At 36.3% G+C, this 24,173-nt stretch overlaps 1 protein-coding gene across 8 annotated transcripts in view; it reads left to right on the forward strand.

The window, feature by feature from the left end:
* WDR7 (WD repeat domain 7) overlaps positions 1-24,173 on the forward strand; it is a 375,792-nt gene that overhangs the window by 148,604 nt on the left and 203,015 nt on the right. For all 8 annotated transcript variants that reach the window (XM_028480810.2, XM_028480811.2, XM_028480813.2 and 5 more), the window contains one exon: positions 8,294-8,407. In XM_028480810.2, coding sequence (XP_028336611.1) covers positions 8,294-8,407 — 114 coding nt within the window. The remainder of the gene's footprint in view (positions 1-8,293; positions 8,408-24,173) is intronic.

Here is a 24,173-nt window from a genome sequence, read left to right on the forward strand (position 1 = left end):
ATTCTTGCCTCATGTACTTTAATTGGACCACTGGAAAACCACAGTTGGGAAAAAGTGATGAAATAAAAATACCTGCTATTCTTTTAGATCCATTTTTCAATCTCAGTGGAAATCTATATTTTAATGGGAATCAGAAATGTAATGTTTGTTAATATTTGTAAATATTCTGGTATACATTTTTCTTTCTGAGTCCTAAGAATATTGTTTAACACTTCCCTCTAATCTTCAATAAAATAATAATGAATTTAAATGGTTTTATATTGCAGTACTGGTTAAAGTGCTGTGTTTTAAATGTTATTCTATTAAAATTTAGTATTTAATCTTTGATTGTTAAGTTAATCACATGACACTGAAGTCTTCTGAGTTCACATCATTAATCATTACTCAGATATTATTAGCCAATAGGAAAAAAATGTTTATAAAGGTCTTGGGTTGGCCAAAAATTTCATTGGGATTTTTCCATAACAATGGAAACCCAATAATTTACAAGCTTTTGAAAGATAAATCTTATAATAATGTACCTGATTTTACAGATGGGAAGAGGCAAGTGCAGTTTTATCTCAATGACTTTGAAAAGTATATTTCCATATTTACATTTAAAAAAGTTTTTCTAAAGTGATTAAAAATATTGCATACAAATGGGACAGTTGTCTGTATACATCTCTCACAATGAATAGTGGTCTAAGTATTTAGAAATCTAGATGGCTTGAAGATCTCATCATACTCTTCCTTGTCCTCTGTTTCTTACTTCTGCTGCTGCCACAGCCAAGCCTCCTTCCTTTCTCTGCTGTGTCCAAACTTACTGATAACAGTTTTCTCCTCCATTCCATTTTTCCCTTGTTCTCCTTCTGATTCACAGTGTAGAACCCATTTATACCTATTGTCTGGCATAATGTGTGTTCATTTTTTTTATTTTGTGAATCTGGATTGGGTTTTTTAAGTACCTCACATTTTCCCATTACTTCTTTGTATCTTTTTTTATTGTATCTCTTTGTTGTACCTTTTTATTGTATGTCTTTCACCAGAGCACACTTACTATTATTTTATAGTATATTTAAATAGCATAATTTGTGTCATGGGATTGAAAGTATTGAGTTCTATTCACGATGTATTTATTGAATCACTATTATTTTATAGTATATTTAAATAGCATAATTTGTATCATGGGAATGAAGGTATTGAGTTCTATTCACGGTGTATTTATTGAATCTTTATGAGATGTTCTTTACTGCCAAGTATTTTGTGGATATTCAGAAAATAAATGTCTTAGGTTTTATGGCATAGTTTGACAGATAAGATCACTTACATCAAGTACATAAGAAAATAGCAAAATACTGCCATATATTTAATTGACAGTGCTTATAATCTTGATTATCAGTATGCAAGAAACTGAAGCCTCCATGTCGGTGTCCTAATATTTCTCAGGAATATTTCATCATCTTACTGATAGTGGAGAGTGATGAGGTGACTTTTATGTTTCAAAAAGTTTAGTTTCTTAATACCAGGAAGAAAGTAATACATTTTTTTTCTGGTCTTTGTGTTTCATTGCAAATAGCATTGTATTCTGGCATAACCTCAATTCTTTTTAGTGACAGTGATGTAGTACCTTCTATTGTATCTTTTTTTTTTTAAGTTAGGTTTATTGAGTGTAATTTATATGTAATAAAATTCACTCTTTTTAGTGTGCAGTTCTGTGAATTTTAAACAAATGTAGATAGTCATATTTCTACTCCCACGATTAAAATATAGATTATTTTCATTATTCTAAAATATTTGCTTAGACCATTTTGTAGTCAGTCTTCCTATCACACCCCTAGCCTCTGGCAATCACTGATTTGATTTGTATCCTGTAGTTTTGCCTTATGCAGAATGTCTGCTGTCTATTATGTCTGCCTATTATCATAAGATAGTAATGTGGCATGTAACTAAATACTGTGGAGATTAGAAATATGGAGGTTATGGCTGGGAATTTTAAAAACTGTTTTTTTTTTTTGGCAGGTAATGATTACCATGCTTAGAAGGGTTAAATAATGGGTTTTGCTCATCTTTTACCATAACTTTATGGTCCAAAAGTTCAAAAGGAAATCTTCTATCATTTCCTTAAAACAAACTTATTAAAATTAGCTTTAAATGATCTGTGCCATTTGTACTTGATTGTAGTAATTTGGCCTTTCCATTCTCAGTATCTCTTACCTTTATATCTTCCAACAAAGGTTGGAATCTTAGGTATTTTGTTATCATGACAATGCCCAGTTAGACTTCAAGTTAAGATATTTTAGCTGATCCTTAAAAATGGAAATATATAGAATTTTGAAGTAACCAAATCAATCTTTTTGTATTGATTTGTAACAAAATAACCCAGAAAATTTGACTATAAGAACTAACAGAATGAGTTACAAATATGGTCAACATCAAGAATATAGTTTAATTTTTTAAATTAAAAAGGGAACATTACTCCTTCCTGATGCAAGAAAAACATTCAGGGTGAATTTGTTTTCTTACTGCATAAGTGTTCTATGTGGCCCTTGTCTCCCTGTTTTCTTCAGCTACACGGCAGAAATGATACCAAAAGAGTACACAGAAGTGATATGGATTTCTTGGTTGATCTGGAATGGTAGAAAAGCAAACTTTTTAAAAAACAGCTTCTTTGAGATATAATTCATATGCCATTAAATTCACACTTAAAACTGTCCAATCCAGTGGCTTTTAGCATATTCTGAGTTGTGCAGCTATCACCACCATCAATTTCAGAACATTTTTATCACACCAAAAAGAAACTATAGGCTCATTAATATAACTAGATGGAGTCATGCAACATGTGCTCTTTTGTGGCTGGTTTCTTTTACTTAGTGCTTCATTTCCTTGTATTGCTGATTAATATCCCATTGTATGACTTTATCACAATTATCTATTCATCAGTAGATTGTGATATATTTATACATTTATTCATCAGTCTTTGGACATTCAGATTGTTTATACACTCTGGCTTTTATGGGAAATGCTGCTGTGAACGTTCCTGTACAAGTCTTTGTGTGGACATATGTTTTCATTCCCTGGCAGTGGAATTGCTGGGTCACAGGATAACTCTATGCTTAACCTTTTGAGGAACCACCAGACTGTTTACTGTAGAGTGCTGAGAGTGCTTTATATAGTCTAGGTAGTAGTCCCTTGTTGGGTATGTGATTTGTGAATCTTTTCTCTTAAGTCTGTGGCTTGTCTTTTTAACTTCATAATAGGGTCATTTGTAGAGCAAAAGTTCTTAATTTTAGTGAAGTCCACTTTACCAGTATTTTCTTTTATGGATTGTGCTTTTGGTGTCACGTCTGGCCTCAGGTACCAAAGATTTTCTCCTACATTTTTTTTTTTTATGGTTTATGTTCTACATTTAAATCCATGATTCATTTTGAGTTGATTTTTAAATAAGGTGTGAGCCTTAGTTCAAAGTTCATACTTTTTGTGTGTGGATATCCAGTTGTAGCAGCCCATTTGTTGAAAAGGCTATCTTTCCTCCATTGATTGGCTTTTTTGCACCTCTGTCAAATAACATTGGACATATTTGTGTTTGTCTTTTTCTGGTTTTCTATTCTGTTCCCTTAACCTAAAACCAAATAATTTTCATAACTTTAAATGATAAGTCTTGAATGGGGCAGGCTAATTTTTCCTACCTTATTTTTTTTTCAAAGATTCTTTTAGCTATTCTAGTTCCTTTGTCTTTGTATATAATTTTAGAAATATTTTGCTATATGTACAAAAAATCGTGCTGGGATTTTGATAGGAATTACATTAAACCTGTATACAGAAAATTGACATCATTACTATGTAGAATCTTTCAACCTATGAACATGGTATGTCTCTCCATTTCATTTATTTATATCTTTGATGTTTCGTCAGTGTTTTGTAGGTTTCATCTATTTTTTTTTTTTGTATTTACATCTAAGTATTTCAGTCTTTTTTGAACCAGTGTTACTAGTATTTTTCTTTTAAGTTTAGGTGTCCATGTATTCATTGTTAGCATATACAATTATAATTAAGAATTTTTTCTTATATTTTGCAGCCTTGCTGTACTCACTTATTAGTTTGCTTATTTTTTGTAGATTCCTTTAGATTTTCCACATAGACAGTTATTTTTTCATTGAGTAGGATTACCTCATCCATTCCAAACTGTATGTGTTTTCTTTTCTTGCTTTATTGCATTGGCTAGAAATTTCCAATGCTGTGGTTTTTTGTTTTTGTTTTTGTTTTTTACATCTTTATTGGAGTATAATTGCTTTACAATGTTGTGTTAGTTTCTGCTGTATAATGAAGTGCTATATGTATACATATATCCCCATATCCCCTCCCTCTTGCGCCTCCCTGCCACCCTCCCTATCCCACCCCTCTAGGTGGTCACAGAGCACTGAACTGATCTCCCTGTGCTATGCAGCTGCTTCCCACTAGCTATCTATTTTACATTTGGTAGTGTATATATGTCAGTGCTACTCTCTCACTTTGTCCCAGCTTACTCTCCCCCACTCCCTGTGTCAGCTCATTCTCTCATTTGTCCCAGCTTACTCTCCCCCACTCCCTGTGTCCTCAAGTCCATTCTCTACATCTGCGTCTTTTTTCCTGTCCTGCCCCTAGGTTCATCAGAACGATTTTTTTTTTAGATTCCATATATATGTGTTAGCATATGGTATATGTTTTTCTGTTTCTGATTGACTTCATTCTGTATGACAGACTCTAGGTCAATCCACCTCACTACAAATAACTCAATTTTGTTTCTTTTTATGGCTGAGTAATATTCCATTGTATATATGTTAAATAAGAGTGGCATTGTGGACATCTTTGCTTCATTCTTGATCACGGGAGGAAAGCATTCAGCCTTTCACTGTTAAGTATAATGTTAGTTGCAGATTTTTAGTAGGTGCTCTTATTAACTTGAACAAGTTCCTCTCTCTCTTCTATTTGTATTTTTCTGAGAGTTTTTTAAAATCATGAATTGATGTCAAATTTTATCAAGTTATTGACATGCTCATATGATTTTTTTCTTCTTTAGCCTCTTAATATTTTGGATTACATTGATTGATTTTTTTGAATTAATGTAAGGATCGTATTACACTGATTCAAAAATCAATGTAATACTTATATTTTGTCAAGGATTTTTGAGACTCTATTCATGAGAGATATTGATTTGTAGTTTTATTTTTTTGTTTGTTTGTACAGTTGTCCCTTGAACAACATGGGTTTGAACTAAGTGGGTTCACTTATATGTGGATTTTTTTCAGTAATAAACAGTAAGCGATCTGTGGTTGGTTGTATCCATGGATACGGAGGGCCAGCTATAAGTTACACCCAGAATTTTGACTACACAGAGGTTTGGTGCCCCTAACCCCTGCATTATTCAAGGGTCAACTCTATTTTCTTTTTTTCTGCCAAGAGATACAGGATTTTATAACGCTTACTTTGTTTTGGAAAGCATCGATCAAAGAACCAGTTTCAGCATAGATACTTCTTGGTCTTTCAACCTTGGTTACTTTGAGATATACACGTTTGCTTCTTAAGCTCTGTTCCAAAATACTGAATGCCCTCAGTTGAACAGTTGTCTAGTATAGCCCAAGAACACCATGGAGGACTTCACAGTAATTATACTCAATATCATGTGATTCCATGACTTCTCATGCTTGTACTGTGATATTCTGTCATGCCTCCTATGCTGCCCTGAGCAACTCAGTCCCTGGAAGGACTTACTGGTAAAAGGATATTGGGGTTGAAATCGGAAGAGCTACACATCAATACTGGTTCTTGAATTTAGTAGCTGTGTTATGCTGAGCAAGTACTTGACCTCTCTGATTAAATGAGGTAAATTTAAATGGATTTATAAACTTGTTACACATAAATACTAGCTTTATTTTCATGGAATCCCTTAATTTTACAGGAAAGGAAAATACTAATAATAAATGATTGTTGCCATCTAAACTGCTCCTTAATATCATTTCCCTGTTTCTCTGATCATTTTCAGAATTATCGAGTGTTAAGCATGGAATGAGACTGAAAGATTTTAGAGATTTATATTTTGGTTTAATAATCTGAAACAATGATCTTTGATTTTGTGCCTAAGCAGTAAGTCTGTAGAACTGTGGCGTTTACCTTCTTATCTCTTCTTTGTGATTATTTTATTGATAACCATCTTTAATCAAATAATTAACATAATATTATTTTTCTAGTAATTCCCTTTCTTTATTTTAAAATTTTATCTTGAAAACCTAACAACAAAAATGATGCTGTAAAGGGATGGCCTTTGTCATTTTTTGTTATTGGGGACCATTCATTTAGCACTGTTCATTCTTTTGTTGGAGCAATCCTGAATAAAGTGGTTGCACTAAAATGACGTTCTCCTCCCCAAATTTAAATTGCTAGGCCTTGGAACTGCCTACTGGTAGGTCTACTTCTGGATCATTCATGGTGGTTAATGACTAAGATTCTTCCTCTTGGTTCCCTTCGTAAACCTGAGGCAACAAGGTTGAATTTCATATAGAAATTCAGTTAATGCATCTTGGAAGAAAAGAAATCCTGGAATATTTGTAGCTTCTGGTTTTAAAAATATTGTGTTGGATTTTATATGTGCAGTTATTGAAGTACTTATTAAGAAGATTTGATTAAAAGGTTAACTCCTGAAGTAACTTCCAGTAGGTGAGATTTTTATACACCATGATTGAGCAATACCTCTTGGTAACCATGTGTAAAATATTGGACACCCCCTCCTATCCATTGCCAAATTAGATGCAAATTGACAACAAAATATAGGCATTCTTCTCTTTTTGAAAGTTTGCTTTACAACCCTTCACTTTTATGAAAGATTGTCGTTAGTACCTGTTTTTGCTGATTGAAAGATAGCTAAAGAGGATTTTCGCTTTTATGAGAAAAGACAAAAGGCAATAATAGCACTCAGCGTTTGTTTAGCAGTGAGCTGTTAAAGAGCCAGGCATACCAAGAGCGGCTTAGAGCGGCACCACCAAGCTCCTTCCCTGGGAACTACGCTCAGCATCTCAGCATCAAGCTGCCATTGGTTTGAATTGTGTGTGTGAGCGTCTGTGCTTTGTCTTGAATTCTGTGCATTTGTTAGGAAGATGTGTCCTAAGGTGATTGCTTCTTTGCTTTCTGTCATTCTGGCTTACCAGAGGTTTCACAGCAGTGCTCTACTTTCAGATGGGGGGCGGGGTAGGGGGACGTGGAACCTGTGTATCAGCAAGGATGGGAAAATAGGTAAGTAAGGAAAAGACCTTTGTATTGAACTTTCAAATTCTCAGGTGGTTTACAGAATGGAAGTTTTTGGTGCCCTGATCTAGTTCACCTGTCTGCTTTCAGTTAGGTTCTTTCAGTTCCATAATTATCTGACCTCATATCTAATTCCTTCAGAGACAGAGAGATATTATGCTCTTGGGGCAATGCATTTCAGGTCTTTTACACAGAATCAGAACACAAATCCCTCTTTTGTCACCATCCTTTTTCCCAACCCCCAAATTATAAGCAAACTAATATTAAAGAGAAGTAAACTTTTAAAATAGTCCTTCACTTTCTAGGTTTTTTTCCTCCCTCTTTTTAGCATAATTATGTCTAAATTTGCTAAAGTAACTGTAGCAAAAACATTGAAAGGAATCAAGTAAAATTGTAATTTACTTCATCATTTTTCTGTTCCCAGATCTTAGTTAAAAGTCAATATAGTTTGCATCCATGTACATTTATATATATATATACAGCAATATATATATATGTATATATAAAGCAATAGAGCACACATGAATATTTTGTTCATTAATTTCTGTCTCTCCCTAATTTTGGTGAATATATTGTATGTTTTTTTTAACATATTGCATTTGCATCCAGTAAGTAAATTAAAATGCTTTAAGAGTTTTGGTCCACCTTTCTTTTTTTTTTTTTATAAATTATTTTATTTATTTATTTTTGGCTGCGTGGGGTCTTCGTTGCTGCGAGGGGGCTTTCTCTAGTTGCGGTGAGCAGGGGCTACTCTTCTCTGCGGTGCACGGGGCTTCTCATTGCTGTGGCTTCTGTTGCGGAGCACGGGCTCCAGGCGCATGGGCTTCAGCAGTTGTGGCTCGCCGGCTCTAGAGCGCAGGCTCAGTAGTTGTGGTGCATGGGCTTCGTTGCTCCGCGGCATGTGGGATCTTCCCGGACCAGGGCTCGAACCCATGTCCCCTGCATTGGCAGGAGGATTCTCAACCACTGCGCCACCAGGGAAGCCCCACCTTTCTTTTAGTTTTTAAAAACTAACCCTTGTGCTTCCCATTTGTTTTAGCTGGGGTCTCAGCAGAAGCCATGCAAACTGTTACCACTGCTCCTGATGCCTCAGGGCCAGAAGCCAAAGTCCAAGAGGAAGAGCACGACCTTGTGGATGATGACATCACCACTGGTAAGCATATCTTTAGCGTCCAGTATTGGACGATGCTTTTAGGTCGTTTACAGTGGGATTAAATATGTTGATGGAAAGGATGGAAACTTGCACTGATGGAGTGTTTAGTTTTTGATACCCTTTAGTGCCCTTTTTGATATTGAAATAGAAAGAAGCAGACTGATTATTCGGTCCAGGTTTGCTCATTGTTGCTATAACAATGAACCTGCTAGCTGTGCATTTGATTTTCTGGGAACCTTCTAATTCAGAGGCTAGGATCATTACTAAAGCCTTGGAACATGTAGAGGAATACACTTATTGTGTTATGAAAAGTTTTGCAATTATAGTAGGGTGAACTGAAAATATCGAAGTTGTAATAGCAATTTATGCAACACAGGCTACATGAGGAAACTTACAGATACTCTTTGTACCTATACTATAGAAATGAATGCTGCTTTTTCAAATTACTTACATTGTTTGGGTATTGAACCTTCTTATCTGTATTATTTATCCCATGATCAGGCATAAGGTAAAATTTATGAAAGCCATACACTGCATATGTTCAGCCTATCTTTTTATAGGCTTAAAGCATTTTCAATTACTGCATCTCCAAATGCATTCAGCTCAATTTCTTTCAATGCACAGAGGATAAAAACAGCCTAGTATAAATATTTTTATTGGTATTAAGAATGATAAACTCTTATTTTTGGTGTGGATAGTTAAAATGTAAAATCTGACCGTATAAATCTACAACTCTTGTGAAGCAAGAAGCATTAACTTAATAGTAATCAATAATTTGAAAGGAAGCATGCCCAGTAAATATCAGTAAAATTTTTAACAATAATTAAAGGGAGGCAAAAAAGAGAGAAAAACCAAAGGGAAGTTGTATTTTTTTTTCTCTCCCTTTTTCCTTTTAAAGCTCTGTGTAGCAGGTTCTTTACTGTTACCACTTGACTGCCCTTAAATTTCTTTCACTGGGAAGAAATCGAGGGAGCCTTATGATCTCCCTTGAAAATTTACAAAGCCTATATTTAAAAGCCTATAGACTTGTGCCACTCCTGCAAATCAGCAGTTGGCTACATTGAAGAGCATCTGGTTTTCAGCAAAGATGAGATGATGGTGGTTGCTCTTACTTTTTACTGTATCAGTTCATTGATTAAAAAAAATCATCCACCTTAAATATAAATTATTTTGCAAACTTCCAACTTTGCTGAAAAGTCACTTGTACTTTGCAATTATGGAACTTGTTTCAGCAGCTACTAGAGGAAATTATTTCATTTGCAGATTTTTAAAAACTATTTCTTGCTTTATTCAGTTTTCACTGCTTTTTTAAAAATAATGCTGTAGATCTGTTTTGTTATTCCCTCTAAATTTTAAAGGTTTTCTTGTCTATAAAACGTCGTGGTTTAAATAATAGAAAGAAGTTGCCTTTGCAGTAGTAGAATAGCTCAATTTGCATTCCAGAATAAAAGCTGAATTTTTGAGCTCTCGAGTAAGTATTATTAAATCAGTACATTGAAATTTTGAATTATGCTCTGCCAAAGTCACGAGACAGCATTATAGCACATGACTGTGTGCTTACTTTATTGTTAAAAAAATCAAGAAAAAATGAAAAATCTAGTTTGGCGAGTCAGTTAATGCTACATAAACTATAGTTTAATCTGTAAGAGTTCAATTAAATGTATGTGATGTATGGCCTTTATCAGTTGATTTACTCATTTCATGCCATGAGTACTAGAAGCAAGAATGCTCAATATCTAAAGAATTTAAATAACGAAAAAGGCTTCCTTAACATGTTGTCAGAGCAACTAGCATGCTGCAGCCTGTAGATCGTTCAGGTTACCTTTAGATTGTGTGACTTGATTAAGATGTGGTATAGATTTTTGTGAGGGTTTAGAAGAAAACCATATTTCTTTTTATTGACTAGAATCCTATATAAATTGCATTATGAAAAATATGGTAGGTACATTGAGAGAAACCTGTTTCAAGCAAAATAATCTTATTTTGGGATAACCAGCATTGTAGAGCACAAGAGGTACTACAAAAGGGAAAACTGGCCAATTTAGCCATTCACTTTGAAAAATCTGATTTTTCTCCTGGCTGTTTAAAAGGAATTCCTCTAATAATATCACCTCAAAACAAAGAAAAATTATATCATGACAGATATTTGTTTGTATTTTGAATGAATTCTTATTTGAATGCTGTAGCTAGGCTAATATACATACTTGTATTACTTTTATTTTTGTAGTAATCTGGGGCTTAACTCTTCAATTAACTGAATTCAACACCTGACCAAGATAACAATTAAAATATGAAGTATAATTTAGTGCTTTTGCTATAGGCTGAATTTCATATTTGAAATTTTTCTTTTGAGTAAGAGCAAATGAGGTGTGAATATTGTCTTAACGACGCTTGGATCTGAGCTTGGCAGTCTTTGTTAGTGTTTGCCGTATAAAAGTAAAGAAGCATGGATAAAGCTGTGTAAGTGTTGGCGATGATCAATTGGAACTAATTAAATTTATTTGAAATGAAGAGTCTTAACTGGAAGAGAACAGCTGGAAAAACTGGCAAGAAAAAATTGAGTCTTGATTGAGACAATTTAAACCTTCACCCTGTCATTTAAAAAATATGCTGCAGCTTCTTTCTAAATCTCTCTTTTGAAAGCTAGTATCTATTGATCGGCTCTACAAAGTAATGCCAGTGTGCCTTGGTCAACACACACCCTGGGTTGTACTTAGCATTCCAGCCCAAGGTTTATCAGATTCTTTCCTTTAGCCAAATGTCTTAAATTACATATCAAAGCCATATTAGCCACTTTCATAGATTAATACTGTTTTATGTAGGAAAAATATTAAAACCTATTCCTAATTTTTAAAAATATTGTATAGTATGCATGGGAAATATACTCCCCCCTCCAAGGGAATTGTTTCAGGTTTTGCAATACTCTGTATATTTAAAATCTATTTTAACAACAATGGTAGTGTTTTCTTGAAAGTAGAAAGAACGGCGTTAAGATTGTTTCTAGATTATTTATCATTTTAGAGTCACAAGAATATTATTCTATACCTGTGCATTTGCTTTTGTATGTGTACTTTTATTTTTGGTATTGCAATTTAAATGTTTATGTAGATATATAGTCAGTATTGGTAAATAACATGTTATTTTCATTACAATATAAAGAGGTGATAATTATGTTAATGTAGTAAATCTCACTAAAAACTGATAGACATAGAAAAAATTTTAGATAAATCATAATCTGTTTTTTTAAGGTAGACCTTTTAGATGAGTTTGTTAATTATCTTTATGCAGTTTTCACTGAGGTAAAGGATGGCATTCTGTGTGAGGATGAAGCTGTACGTCCCCTAAATGTTGCATTTTAAAACATCCTCCCTTAATGTCAGGTTAAAAAGAATTTTGGAAGGGTTTCACTCACAAACCTGAATGGACCCCTTTAAGAAAGTCACTGTATTCTCCTGTGGGTCATACTACAGTGTCCTACCCCTTGTTCAATACGTCAAGGACACAAACTGACCATATAACAGCGATAAAGAGTCAGGAGCCACTGACATTGTCAAAAAGAGACAACTTGATACTAGATCAGCAGCACAGTGGACTGCTCACAACAAATGCAACGGTGATACATGGATTTGGATGGGTGTGTTGACCCTATATTTGTTGTATTTTTTGTAGCATTTAAATTTAATTTATAAAAAAGATGAGAAATGCTATAGAAAAAGAAAAAATAGAGAAAGGTAAGAGAACTTGAAAGCAGTATCAGTTGTTAACTTACTTTGTACCAACCACTTTATTCTTGACACTAACAATGTCTCTTTGAAGTGTGTTCTAGTATATTTGTCCAGATACAGAGATGAGGAAACAAGCTCAGGGGAGGTCACGTTCATGGGACTGAAAATGAGTCCTGCCTGACTCCAGAGCTGATGTGTGGGCTTGAGCACCACCCCGCACTGCCTCACAGTCTCCAACTCATTGAAGTTTGGCATCTTTTCACTTTCTTTTGAAAGGGGAGATGATGTCACCATCCACCTTTATTGCTTACAATAGCGAGCATAAGCCTGATATTTGCCGGCTATCTTATTGTCTAGAAGGCAAACTTGTTATTCTAAATTTAGAGCAAGAGATTATCTCCCTTAAGGGGGAAAATCAGCACGTATTTGTTCTTTAAATGTTCTTTTAAAATTTGTTCTTTAAATTATTTAGGACTGCTATGATGTTAAGAGTGTAAATACAGTTAGTGTTCATTACTAAACAGTTATTACATACAGGTAAAATGAAATTTGTATTGTTCTGTCTAGCTTTTTGAAGTCACCAATATAAAACCGACACCTTAACATAGATTCACACAGCAGAGTCAACATCTCTAGTGTATTAAGTTAGAGCTGAAAAGCACGTCTTGTCTGAGACTAAATATTGATGGATTAATTTTACCATTTACTGAGGCTCTGTTCATAAAATGTTTATATATTTGTTTTGACCGAAAGATAGGAAATTCATCCTGTTAAAGTAAAGATAAGCTCTAAGGAACAAAATTTCGGGCATTATATATTCAGAAATCAGAAGCACTTTCTTAGCAGAGAGACAGAGGCCTTATACTTCGTAAACTAGAATAAGACTTTCTGCATTGCACCATTTCCCTTTCTCACTCTTTAATTTGTAACTGACAGTCTAAAAACAGTGCAGATCTATGTGAATTTTATTATTATTATTATTTTTTGCGGTACGCGGGCCTCTCGCTGTTGTGGCCTCTCCCGTTGCGGAGCACAGGCTCCGGACGCGCAGGCTTCGCGGCCATGGCTCACGGGCCCAGCCGCTCCGCGGCACGTGGGATCTTCCCGGACTGGGGCACGAACCCGTATTCCCTGCATCGGCAGGCGGACTCTCAATCACTGAGCCACCAGGAAAGCCCTATGTGAATTTTAAATCATTTGTTTTAAACTGTTACCACTACTCTTATGATTGACTTCAGAATGTTAGCTACTACAAAATATGAGTTTACTGTTATTAAGATTTTGGGTAATTATAAATGCCTAGTGCTGTGGTTTACTTACCATGCAGTTTTCTTTTTTAAGAAAAATAAGTGTGAATTTCATAGTTTTCTGAAATATGTCTTCAAGTAATTTACCTTTGTATACATTTTTTTTAATCTGGGAGAAGAAAATGTAAATTAAAATATTTTTTGCTGTTTAGTGTTTAATACTCAGTTTTAGTTACACGTTGATAGGATGTTAAGTGGAATATTTCTAAATATGGTATTTGAGAGTTGACAGGAATATTAAAATACAGCCCAAAGTATGGCTTTTTGTCATTCATTTTCTCTTTGCATATTTTCCACTCTGGGTGATTGACTTTCCCTTTTCTTTGGTTTTAACTACCACATCCATGTTAAAGACTATCAAATCTGTATCTCCAGCCTAGGCTTGTGTTCTGAGTGTCAGATTAATATGTCCTCCTGCCCAAATGTCCCATAGATACCTAAATTCCAAGTCCAAAGTGAGCTCATATTTATTTCTAAAACTCATCTCCTTTTATATTTATATCTCGTAAAAGGCATCACTGAGGGTACCATCAACTGCCTAACACCCCGAACCGGAAACCAAGGAATAATTCTGGCTTCCTTACTTTCCAACGGTGTCCACTGTTAGTTGGTACCAGTTCTTGTAAACTATACCTCTTAAACATCTCCCAATGATGTTCCCCTTCTCCATTTCCACAGAGAATACCTACATCCAGACTTTAATATTTTCTACTTTGGATGATTATTATATTCTCCGGTAAACATCTTCCTGTCTCCATTCCCTCCCCTTCCAGTTCACGTCTTTCATTACTCTGAGAGTTTCAGAAGCCAGTTCATCACCTTTCACCCTCATTAACTGCTGTTTAATGGTTTCCCATTAATTATAGCACAAAACCCAAACACCTTAGGAGATATCTAGGGCTCTTCAAATACCTGACCCTTGGCTCTAGCTTCAATGGCTGCTGTAGCAATACTGAACTTAGTTTCCCCAGAGTACCCTGCTGTTTCATGACCCTTACTTTGCCTGTGCCCCTCCATCTGGCTGCTATGCTCTCAACTCTCTCACATGTGAGGTGAAGTTCTGAGAGTTCTCTTCAAACCCAAAGTGAGTGTCACTATCTTCCCGAAGCCCTCCTGGACCCCCTTATGTAAGATCTCCCAGTTCGTTGTATGCAATTCTGCTGTTGCGCTCTGTAACACTGTTAAGTGACCGTTTACTTATCCTCTATGAGTCACGTGTGTGCATATGACTTTTACCTCTGTATATTTCTAGCACTAAAACAGTGCCCTGGTCCATAGCATCCTCTCAGTAGATGTTTATTGAATGAATGATTGAATTAGTGAAGCCATATGATCACTCATTTCAAAGAGCATTCCTTATATACTATATATTTATTTATATATATTTACTATTCTTATGTAATATATATATGTATCTCCCTAACCTCCCCACTTCTCCTTAGTGGGTATTCAATGGCTCAAAAAGTGTTTGTAACAGGTCAGTGAAGGAATATAGGCTTATTTCTGGATAAACTATCTCTTGACTTTGTGAAAAGGAGATTTGGAGAAGATTTAGGAGCATAAGCAGAGACACAGACTCTTAGGACTCTCAGAGAGTTCCCTTTTTGTGGCCTGCACTGACCAGACAGTGGCAATGTGCTTAGAAACAGTGGTCTGAGTTGTCTCTTGAGGCACACTTTTCCCTCTGGGTGTGTCTCTCCCGTTGCCCTGGGAGCTGTGCCACCTCATTTCTAGGCTCAGCTCTGTCAATGAAAACAAAAATCTCTTGTGTTTCTTCTGGAACTAGAGGTACCAGAGTAGCTATTATCCAAGAGATCCTTCTGGGGCTTGGGGCGCCACCGCTGGAGAAGCAAGGTGGCTTGTACGGGAGTGGGGGAGAGATGGGGAAGTGGGGAGATGCTCACGGGAGGGAGAGAAATACAGAGTTTTTCCAGGAGGCCTGACATTTAACCACACGCCACTAAAGAGTGAGAGTGTGGGATCCTGTTGTGTGATGGTGCACATAGTGTTTTTGTGCCATTCCCCCAGGTGTCTGCAGTCAGTCATTTAGCACTACGAAAACTTGCTTTTTATTGTCCGTTGAAAATTGCAAATTAACATACCCAGATTTATCGTGTTTAAGCTTATGTTTAAAAGCTTGGCCTGGGGTTACTTGCCTGCAGAAAAGCACAAAAGGAAAAGAGGCAAGAACAAGGACAAAAACATGGCTAATAAATACCATTAGAATCTTCAGTTTCACTTTAAAACTATTTTTAGACTCTTATAGATGGAAATCTGCTTAATATCAATGTATTTTGACCAAGAAAGTCTTGGTCATTTAATTCATTTAAATGAATTAAATATCATAAAGAATCAGAAGTGCTATAGCATACATTACTTCAGATAGCTGTTAGATTGGCACCAAACCTTTTATAATGAGATTTTCTAATAATAGCACTTTTTTTTTTAATGTGTGTGTATTGACTGCATATACTACTTAGGCAAGGGGTTGGTCGGGTAAACAGTAATTGATACCATCTTAGAAAACTGTTCTAAAATAACATATTTAAAAATCAGGAACTTAATAGCTATCACAACAGCTCATTAGTATTTACTTAGTACCTAATAAGTATCAGGCTAGGCTCTTTTTAATCCTCACAGCTCACTGTAATTGTCCTCATTATTGCTCCTGTTTTACAAGAGAGGGAAATGAGGCATAGAGTAACTTTCCACATAAAGGCCACAGATAGGAAATGGCAGTCAGGATTTGAATCCAGGCCATCTGCCTCTAGAGCTTGTGCTCTTAAATGGAAGTAATGATCAAAACCAGATCATTTAAAAAATCATATAAGAACAAAAAGAAACAAATATATTCATTATGGCATGTCATTTTCTCTTTGTGTGATATAGAAACTTCTATTTTAATTTTTAATATAGTTTAATTTTTAACGTAGTACAAGGAAATATTCAAAATGTGTAGAAAAGACATGCTGTTTTCTTAAAAAATAAACATGGATAATTAGTATAGGAAGATAATTTTACAAATTTTCTAGATAAAATTAGGATTATTTTATGTTTGTATAAAACCACATACATAGTTACACTAACATGTACACAATATTAGATCATAAAGTCTTAAGGTTTGTGGGCTTCCCTGGTGGCGCAGTGGTTGAGAATCCGCCTGTCGATGCAGGGGACACGGGTTCGTGCCCCGGTCCGGGAAGATCCCACATGCCGCGAGCCTGCGCGTCCGGAGCCTGTGCTCCGCAGCTGGAGAGGCCACAACAGTGAGAGGCCCGCGTACCACAAAAAAAAAAAAAAAAAAAAAAAGTCTTAAGGTTTGGTTTTTGGATTTAATAGTGTATATATTTTTTGATAAACTTAGACTCAATAGGAACAAAGAAGAAATATTTAGTTGGATAAGAATGTTGTAGCTCTTAAAAAATAAAAGCCCTCCGTGGGAGTGAATAACCTTCAGGATGAACTTAAAATTTGGCCTTTTGTGAGCTGTGTAATAATACCTCATGGATAAGAATGAATTTCATTAGATTGTGGCACACTATTATATATCTGTATATTACATGAATTGCCCTTATAATTGATATCAAACCCGTATGACCAAAAGTTGTAATTCACAAAAGTAATGACAGCAATGTCTCATAATTCACAGACTTTATGTCATACCTGTGAATGATTACTTTTATGTGCAAGCCATGTTAAAGGGGAAAAACAGGTTTTAAAATGGATGTGGAATTTTGAAGAGTTCTTCCTCCTGATACTTTCTAGTCACTTCTGGTATGCAAAAAGAAAAACTCACTACTATCCTTGAATTTTCCCATGATTTCTTGGATTAAAATTAATTGTCATGCATAAAAGCCTTTATTCTTAATTTGAAATTTTATATCATAAGTGGAAGTTAGTATTTACTATTTGAGGTGAAGACAGTCATAAATCTGAATGTATTTTCTCCACATGATGTAATACACTAGAAAGAGGATCCTTCCCTCACAGCTAGGATAAAATCAAGTGAGAATATTTACTCTTTTTTTGGGGGGGTGCGGATTATGGTATATCCTAAATAAAAATGCATGAATTAAATGAAGTAAACCTAATTTAAAAGGATGCAGAGAAACTGAATTAGCTCCTCTCTCTTTGCCCTTTTTGTATATACATATTTTTTTCAGTGTTGTTGGTATCCCCTGAAAGAAGTGTGAGGAATATCCAATTTGACTCAACAAAACATTAATATGCACCTTGTATTTTTCTATCAGCACATTCTGGGGAGTACATAACAGGGCAAGCATCCTAGTTGAGAAGCTGAAGGTGGAATTTTAGAGAGAGGCTGTATATTCACACGGAGCTCTACACACACACACGTATGACATACATTTACCTAGGACAGACTTTAGGTAGGAGAATTCAGAGCACTGGGGATTAGGTCAGGGTAGGAATTGCATTTGAGGTAAGCCTGCATTTGTGACAGAGGTGGAGAGACACGGGAAGAAAAACTTTTGTGCTAAAGCTGTTCGTTTAGAACTTGGTTTGAAATGAAGGCTCTGTGGAGGGCTGAGAAGAGTGGCCAGGCTGGAGCTGATGGCCGGGCAGTACCGTCCAGGATGGAGGGTCTACTGTCAGGTCAGGTGTGTTCATGTGGAATGTAGCAGATTCTACATCCTGTGCTATGTGTTACTTTAAAGCAGGGCTTATTATTAAAGGGATTTATGATGTTGATGGTGTATATCGGCTTCATGCCTAGTGTGCTTAATTCTACTCCCATGGTTTTTCTTTTCATTCAACAGTTAGTTTTGATCACCTTCTAGGTATTGAGTACTTACTAGTTGTTGAGTGTAGGGTGGAGTTTGTGCTTCAGAGGGCCCCTGATGACTGGTTGTGTTTATTGTTTGTTGGGAAATTTTTACCTGAAGAACTGTTATTCATGAAGGTATAATAAACTCCTGTTACTGTGAGGCAAAACTTACATTTCATATGTATGTCTAAGAGTGAATCCATAGATTTCATGGAAACAGAAAGCAAAGTGAAATCAGCTGGAAGAAAAGCTGGTCTGCAGTAGTAAATATGTAATTAGAATATTTTTAGAATAAATATGGTTACAGCATAGGCCCTGATAGCTCATTCTCTGTGTTCACATTTCAGCTTCCCTGCTTATTCACTGTGTGGCCTTGTGCAAGTTACTTGACCATGCCAAGCCTCAATTTTCTCATCTGAAATCTGAGGATAGTGAGATTGTTAGAGGATTAAATGAGATGATGCGTGTAATCTTCTTAGCAGAACAATTGGAGCATAATAAGTGCTCGAGAAATATTATATACCCCCTTCCTTCCTTCCCGCCCCATTACCACCATCGTCCTTAAGTGATTTGCTTTAATAAACAGAATAAATGGTTTGTAACTAACTTATAAATCATTTATAAATTAGTTCTTCCTGATGACTTGATGATGTTTTTTCTAGGTAGTTTGATCATCACTCCCAGGGACATAAAATTACTAGATAAATTTACACTTTATAGATAGAGAAATAAGCTGCATCCAAACTTCTGTGCATATTTTTAGAAATTCCTAAAAGCTGGCTCATGAAATATAGATGAATTATTATATTTTCTTAAACACTTTTATATGGCTTCTTTTACCACATTTATTGTCTGAGTTGAATCTGACTGAGAAGAGTGAATCATTTATAAAATAGAAATAATGACAGCTTTAAAAGATACTTAAGGTAGCTAAGGGAGAGTTAATTTGCATATTCAAACCCATGTTTGGCCAGTGGTGATCAGTGAGGGATGGGAGAGAGACAGTGATGCTGAAAAGCTTTCTGAGGAATCTGATGCAGCCATTGAGCTGAGAGTCACTGCAGCTCACATTAGATTTCCGAAGCACTAGTGTTTTAATGTACAGGTTAAAAACAAAATCCTAATGTGATTTATTTATAATGTGTGTGTTCTTTGTCTTATCCTAGTGTCTAAAGTCTTCTGCATGGCTGGACCCCAAATAATATTCCTTTACGTGCTAAGTGATAACTGGAGAGTGGGAGAGGTTTAATAAATACCCTCACCCTAAAGCCTACCCTAACCCTAACCCGTGCCCTAGACTTAGGAAAGCATATTTAAAAGACGATAAAACTAACACAACATTGTAAATCAACTATACTCCAATAAAAAGTTTTTTAAAAAAGGCGATAAAGCGTAAAGTATAAAAGGAAATCTTCACATACTGTCATTAATAGTCTTGCCAAGAAAGAAAAAGGAGAAACATTTAATGCAGCTGTCATTACTTGCAAAGGATGCTTACGTTTTAGCTGAGGTTTTTAAAAGGTATGTTCTAGATATTTGGCAAGCTCACGTTTTACTTCCCAGGCTGGCTTGATTTCTCCTCCCTAGCCTGTTTCCCTATATTCCAGATTTGTACAACGGGGTGAGATTTTGGAGGTAAATTATTGAAAGATATAGAAAACCAAGTTAACAACAGCAACAAAAGATAATTATTAACTGCACAGAAGAAAAAAAAGTAGTACTGAAAAAGTTATCATGATTGACCAACCACATGGTTAAGCTGTGAGTAGCGTGCACATCTTCTTGAAAATGTAAACATTGATGATGATATCATAGTTTTAATAAGAATTATGATATGATAAATTGGGAGGCGGAGGAAGAAGGCAGAAGACAGATTGTGTGTGAATGTGGTGTGGGCATGAGTGAATCTGTGTGTGCGTGGGAGAGTGAATATGGGGGGCGGTGTGTGTGTGAATGAATGAGACACATGTACGTAATATGTGAAGGAGAACCCAGTTTTCATTGACTGTAATGGGGAATCATACGCCTAAAGATAAGATAAGCCTAAAACTGAAAAATTAGAAGTAGCAACGCGGGATTTTCTAAAAGAGCCCAAAGTGGTTGTTTTGGCAGAGTGGAAAATGAGGATGGGATTGAGGGGCTGTTGCTTTTTTATACGAACTTGTGGAACTGTTTGACTCTTTAAACAGGTAGAGTTTCATGAAATAAAGACTACATTTAAAAGTAAAAATAAAAAATTTTAAAACTAGGACAAGGGAGCACATAACCAAAGGTAATAGTGAAAAGTGACATGAAATAATGTCATCAAGTCTAAGCCAGAATGAGCTGGAAACAAGCAGTGTGTGTTTCTGCCCACCCCCCTTTCCATCCTTTTTTCCCAGCTGCGTTCCAAAGAAGGGGAAGAAGAGAGAGAGAGAGAGAGAGAGAGAGAGAGAGGGAGGGAGGGAGGGAGGGAGGGAGAGAGAGGGAGAGAGAGAGATACACTGTGGTGTGAGCTAGTATAAGATGGAAAGAGAGCGGGGAGAGACATTCAGAAAGCTCAGTTGATGTAAGGAGAAGAGTCAAGGGAACGTAGGTTTTTTTAAGTCAGTTTCTCTTCGTGATCTAATGAACAGCATCCAAGGGTCATGAGAACTTGCTGTAGTCATGACAGAATGGTTGGTTGATTTTGAAAAAGAAAATGTGAAGAATGAAAATAAAAATCTACAAACAAAAGTCTTTATTTTTAAAAATGAGGGTAAATTGGATCTAAGAAACTCTAAATTGGTTAGTGTACTGTTCAACTATACCAAAAATTTGCAGTGGATTTAAAAATATGATTTAGGAGCACTTAGAAGAAGACGTGAGAACCAGTACAAGGTGTCCTGAGCCTTCCCACACACTTGACTTTTCTCACAGTGTTTCAATTGTGTTGATTTTGTTACTATCCATCACCTAAAATAATTTTGCTGCTTTGGTGTAAGATGTATACTATTCATCATAAAATGACTTTTATACTCTTCTGTGGGCTTTCACTGCATATAGTGGACAATAGAATGGGCTATTCTCCTGTTCATGGAAAGCAATTTCTCATGATGAATTTGGATTTTTTAGAATTTGGCTTGACATCACTTGTTACTGTCATTACTTAAACAAGTATCATTGGTAATGCCTTACTCATTATTCTCTCATGACGAATTTATCAAACGACTTAGGGATTAGGGAAGAGAACTTCTGAAAAATAGGAAACAGTCTCTAAAGCAACTCTAAGCAGTGCAGCCCAAGATTCAGCAGGATAGCAAATAAACACATCAGTAGTAGCAGTCAATGCTCCCATGCTACCTCTAAATCATCTGGATACAGCCCCTTGCACCCGTTATACTTGTGATACTAAGGTATGTGTCTGACTCACTCATATATACTTATGTGGAAATTGCTGCCCATTGTAGCAAACAAACAATCTTTTAGAGGACCTGGCTTGATGTCCCAGTGTACTTTTTACTGTTTAATGTGCAGAAAGTGGCATTCACTTTTGGTAGCACAGTGGTGTATGCGGCAGATGTCTGCCCCCGCAGAAGCATGGTCCTCAGTGTAGCCAGCCAGGCCTGGGAGAGTCCCTGTGAGGGATTTATGACATACTAGTTGAACATCTTTGCACTAGGAATTAGCCAGGCAGAAAGGGGATAGGGAAAGGCTTTCCAAGCTGGAGTCAGGGTTTGCGAGGCTGAGAGGCAGAAGTGGTGCAGCATTTTGGGGGAAGTGTAAGTGGTTCACTGTGTATGTGTATGGGATAGGGTGGGACCAGGAATGACAAGAGATGATGCTACAGGGGAGGCCAAATGTTGAAACGTAACAAAGAACTAAATTTAACACTCTAAGTCACTTTTCTTAGAGTGGTATTTAAGTTTATTTAAAATATTCTGCTTATTTAAAATCCTTTAAGTTTACAATTAAAATAAGCTCATTGTTACCTAATATTCCAATAAAACAAAGCATCCCAACAGGATGAATGCTTACATTTACAAATGTCAATTGAAGCAAAATGATTTATGTTGCTGTATAAGTGCTTTATCATGAATTTAGTGTAGAGAAGATTAGTGTCATTCATGTGCCATACAAAAGTCCCCTCTCCCCCATTTCTGCTATATTGTCATGGAGTTGGAAAGACCTAATTCGTAATCCAGTAGCCAGACTCTAGACCAATCTTTTACCTAGTACAAGGAATTCCTCATACTACATCACTGAACTTACAGGTTATCCAGCCTCTGATGGCACACTATAATACTATTCTACTGCTGCATAATAAACTACCACAAATATTGCAGTTTAAAATAATCTCACAGTTTCCGAGGGTCAGGGAGTCCAGGCACGGCTTAGTTGTGTCCTCTGCTGTGGTCTCACAAAGCTGCAGTCGGGGTCTTGGCCAGAGTTAGGTCTTGTCTGAGTTAGGTCTGGTCTTCCAGTTTAACATGCCTATTGGCAGAACTCAGTTCCTCGCAGTTGTAGGACTGAGGTCCTCAGCTCCCTGCCATCCACGGTTCCATGCCACGTGGCCCTCTCCATGGGCATTTCCCATCAGAGCAGCTTGCTTCTTCAGAGTCAGCAGGGGAGTCTCTCTAGTGCATGCTTATTGTAACCTAATTATGAGAGTGCTGTACCATGTGACCTAATTATGGGCGTGGCGTCCCATTACTTTGCTGTATTCTGTTGGTTAGAAGAAAGTCCCAGATCTCTGCCTACACAAGGGCGTAACTCATTGGGGGTTACCTTTAGGGTACTCCAACCACACACACTTATCCAGTTACGGGGTTCACTGCTTGCACTGTCATTCCTTCCATATTTTTTTTGTTGTTTGTTTGTGTGTGTGTGTGTGTGAGAGACAGAGAGGGGGAGAGAGAGAGAGAGAGAGAGAATTTCTCCTCCCATGTCCTCTCTTTGTTCTTCAACAGTTTCTCCTGTGACCTAACTTCTAGACCTTTACCTCTTCCAGTTTTCTGTACCTACTCCATTTTGTCAGTGACATTCCTCAGAACTTAACATGCAGAACTGACCATGCTACCACTAGCAGACCAGTTCAAGTTTTATGGGACTATTGCTTTCCCTTATCTGGATTCTATAATTCTGAAATTAAATTGGTCTTCTTTAGATGGCATCCCACATTTTTGACTGCTACTAAATATGAAATCACCTAAGCTCCATTTTTACATGAAGGGCTGTTAATTCAAGTCTTCCCAATTTAGAAACAGGACTTGATATTTGTCTTTTTTGCTTTCTTTCTTGTTGGCTTCAGCCCATCATCCAGACTAGTAATCCTTCCTCTGCTGTTTAGTGGATTAGTTATTCCTCCAGCTCCGTGTCCTCCATGAGCGTGATGAACAAGCCTTCTACATTTTCATATGCTAACTAGTTAATTGTGGACCAGGCCTCAACAAGATTCCTGCAGCAGGTGGTTAGAGAGCTGCTCAACCTCGTTACCAGCCCTCACGTGACTACATAGGTTTGGTTTTTCGACTCAGTGCAAACCAACCCTTTTGCCATGTCACCTGATTCAGATTTCTCTATCTTGTTCATAATAATACTCCAAGAGATTTCTTCAGATGCCTTGATGAAATCAAGATACGTTGTATTTATGGACAGTATAGGTTTAAGATAATGAGTTTTAAATTTGTGGTATTGGGTCTGACCTACAAGCGTTCAAAGGGGTTTTAAATCATCCTTGAAGTGCATTGAGTTGTAGTGTTATTGGAGATATGTAATTTTTAATTAGCAACCAACAGCAGTAATCATCCTCAGGATTTTCAGGGGTCACCTTAGTCGTTATTGACTGGATGATTGTCATGTGACACAGCAGATATAACCCTCTGGCCATGGCTATCAGGAAGTCATGTATATCTCAGTATTATGTAAAAATTTCTATTTCTGACTTTGCATGTGCTGTGAATTTCTTAACAAATACTTATTGATGCAAT

This window comes from Physeter macrocephalus, chromosome 19, assembly GCF_002837175.3.
Source record: "Physeter macrocephalus isolate SW-GA chromosome 19, ASM283717v5, whole genome shotgun sequence".
NCBI lineage: Eukaryota > Metazoa > Chordata > Mammalia > Artiodactyla > Physeteridae > Physeter > Physeter macrocephalus.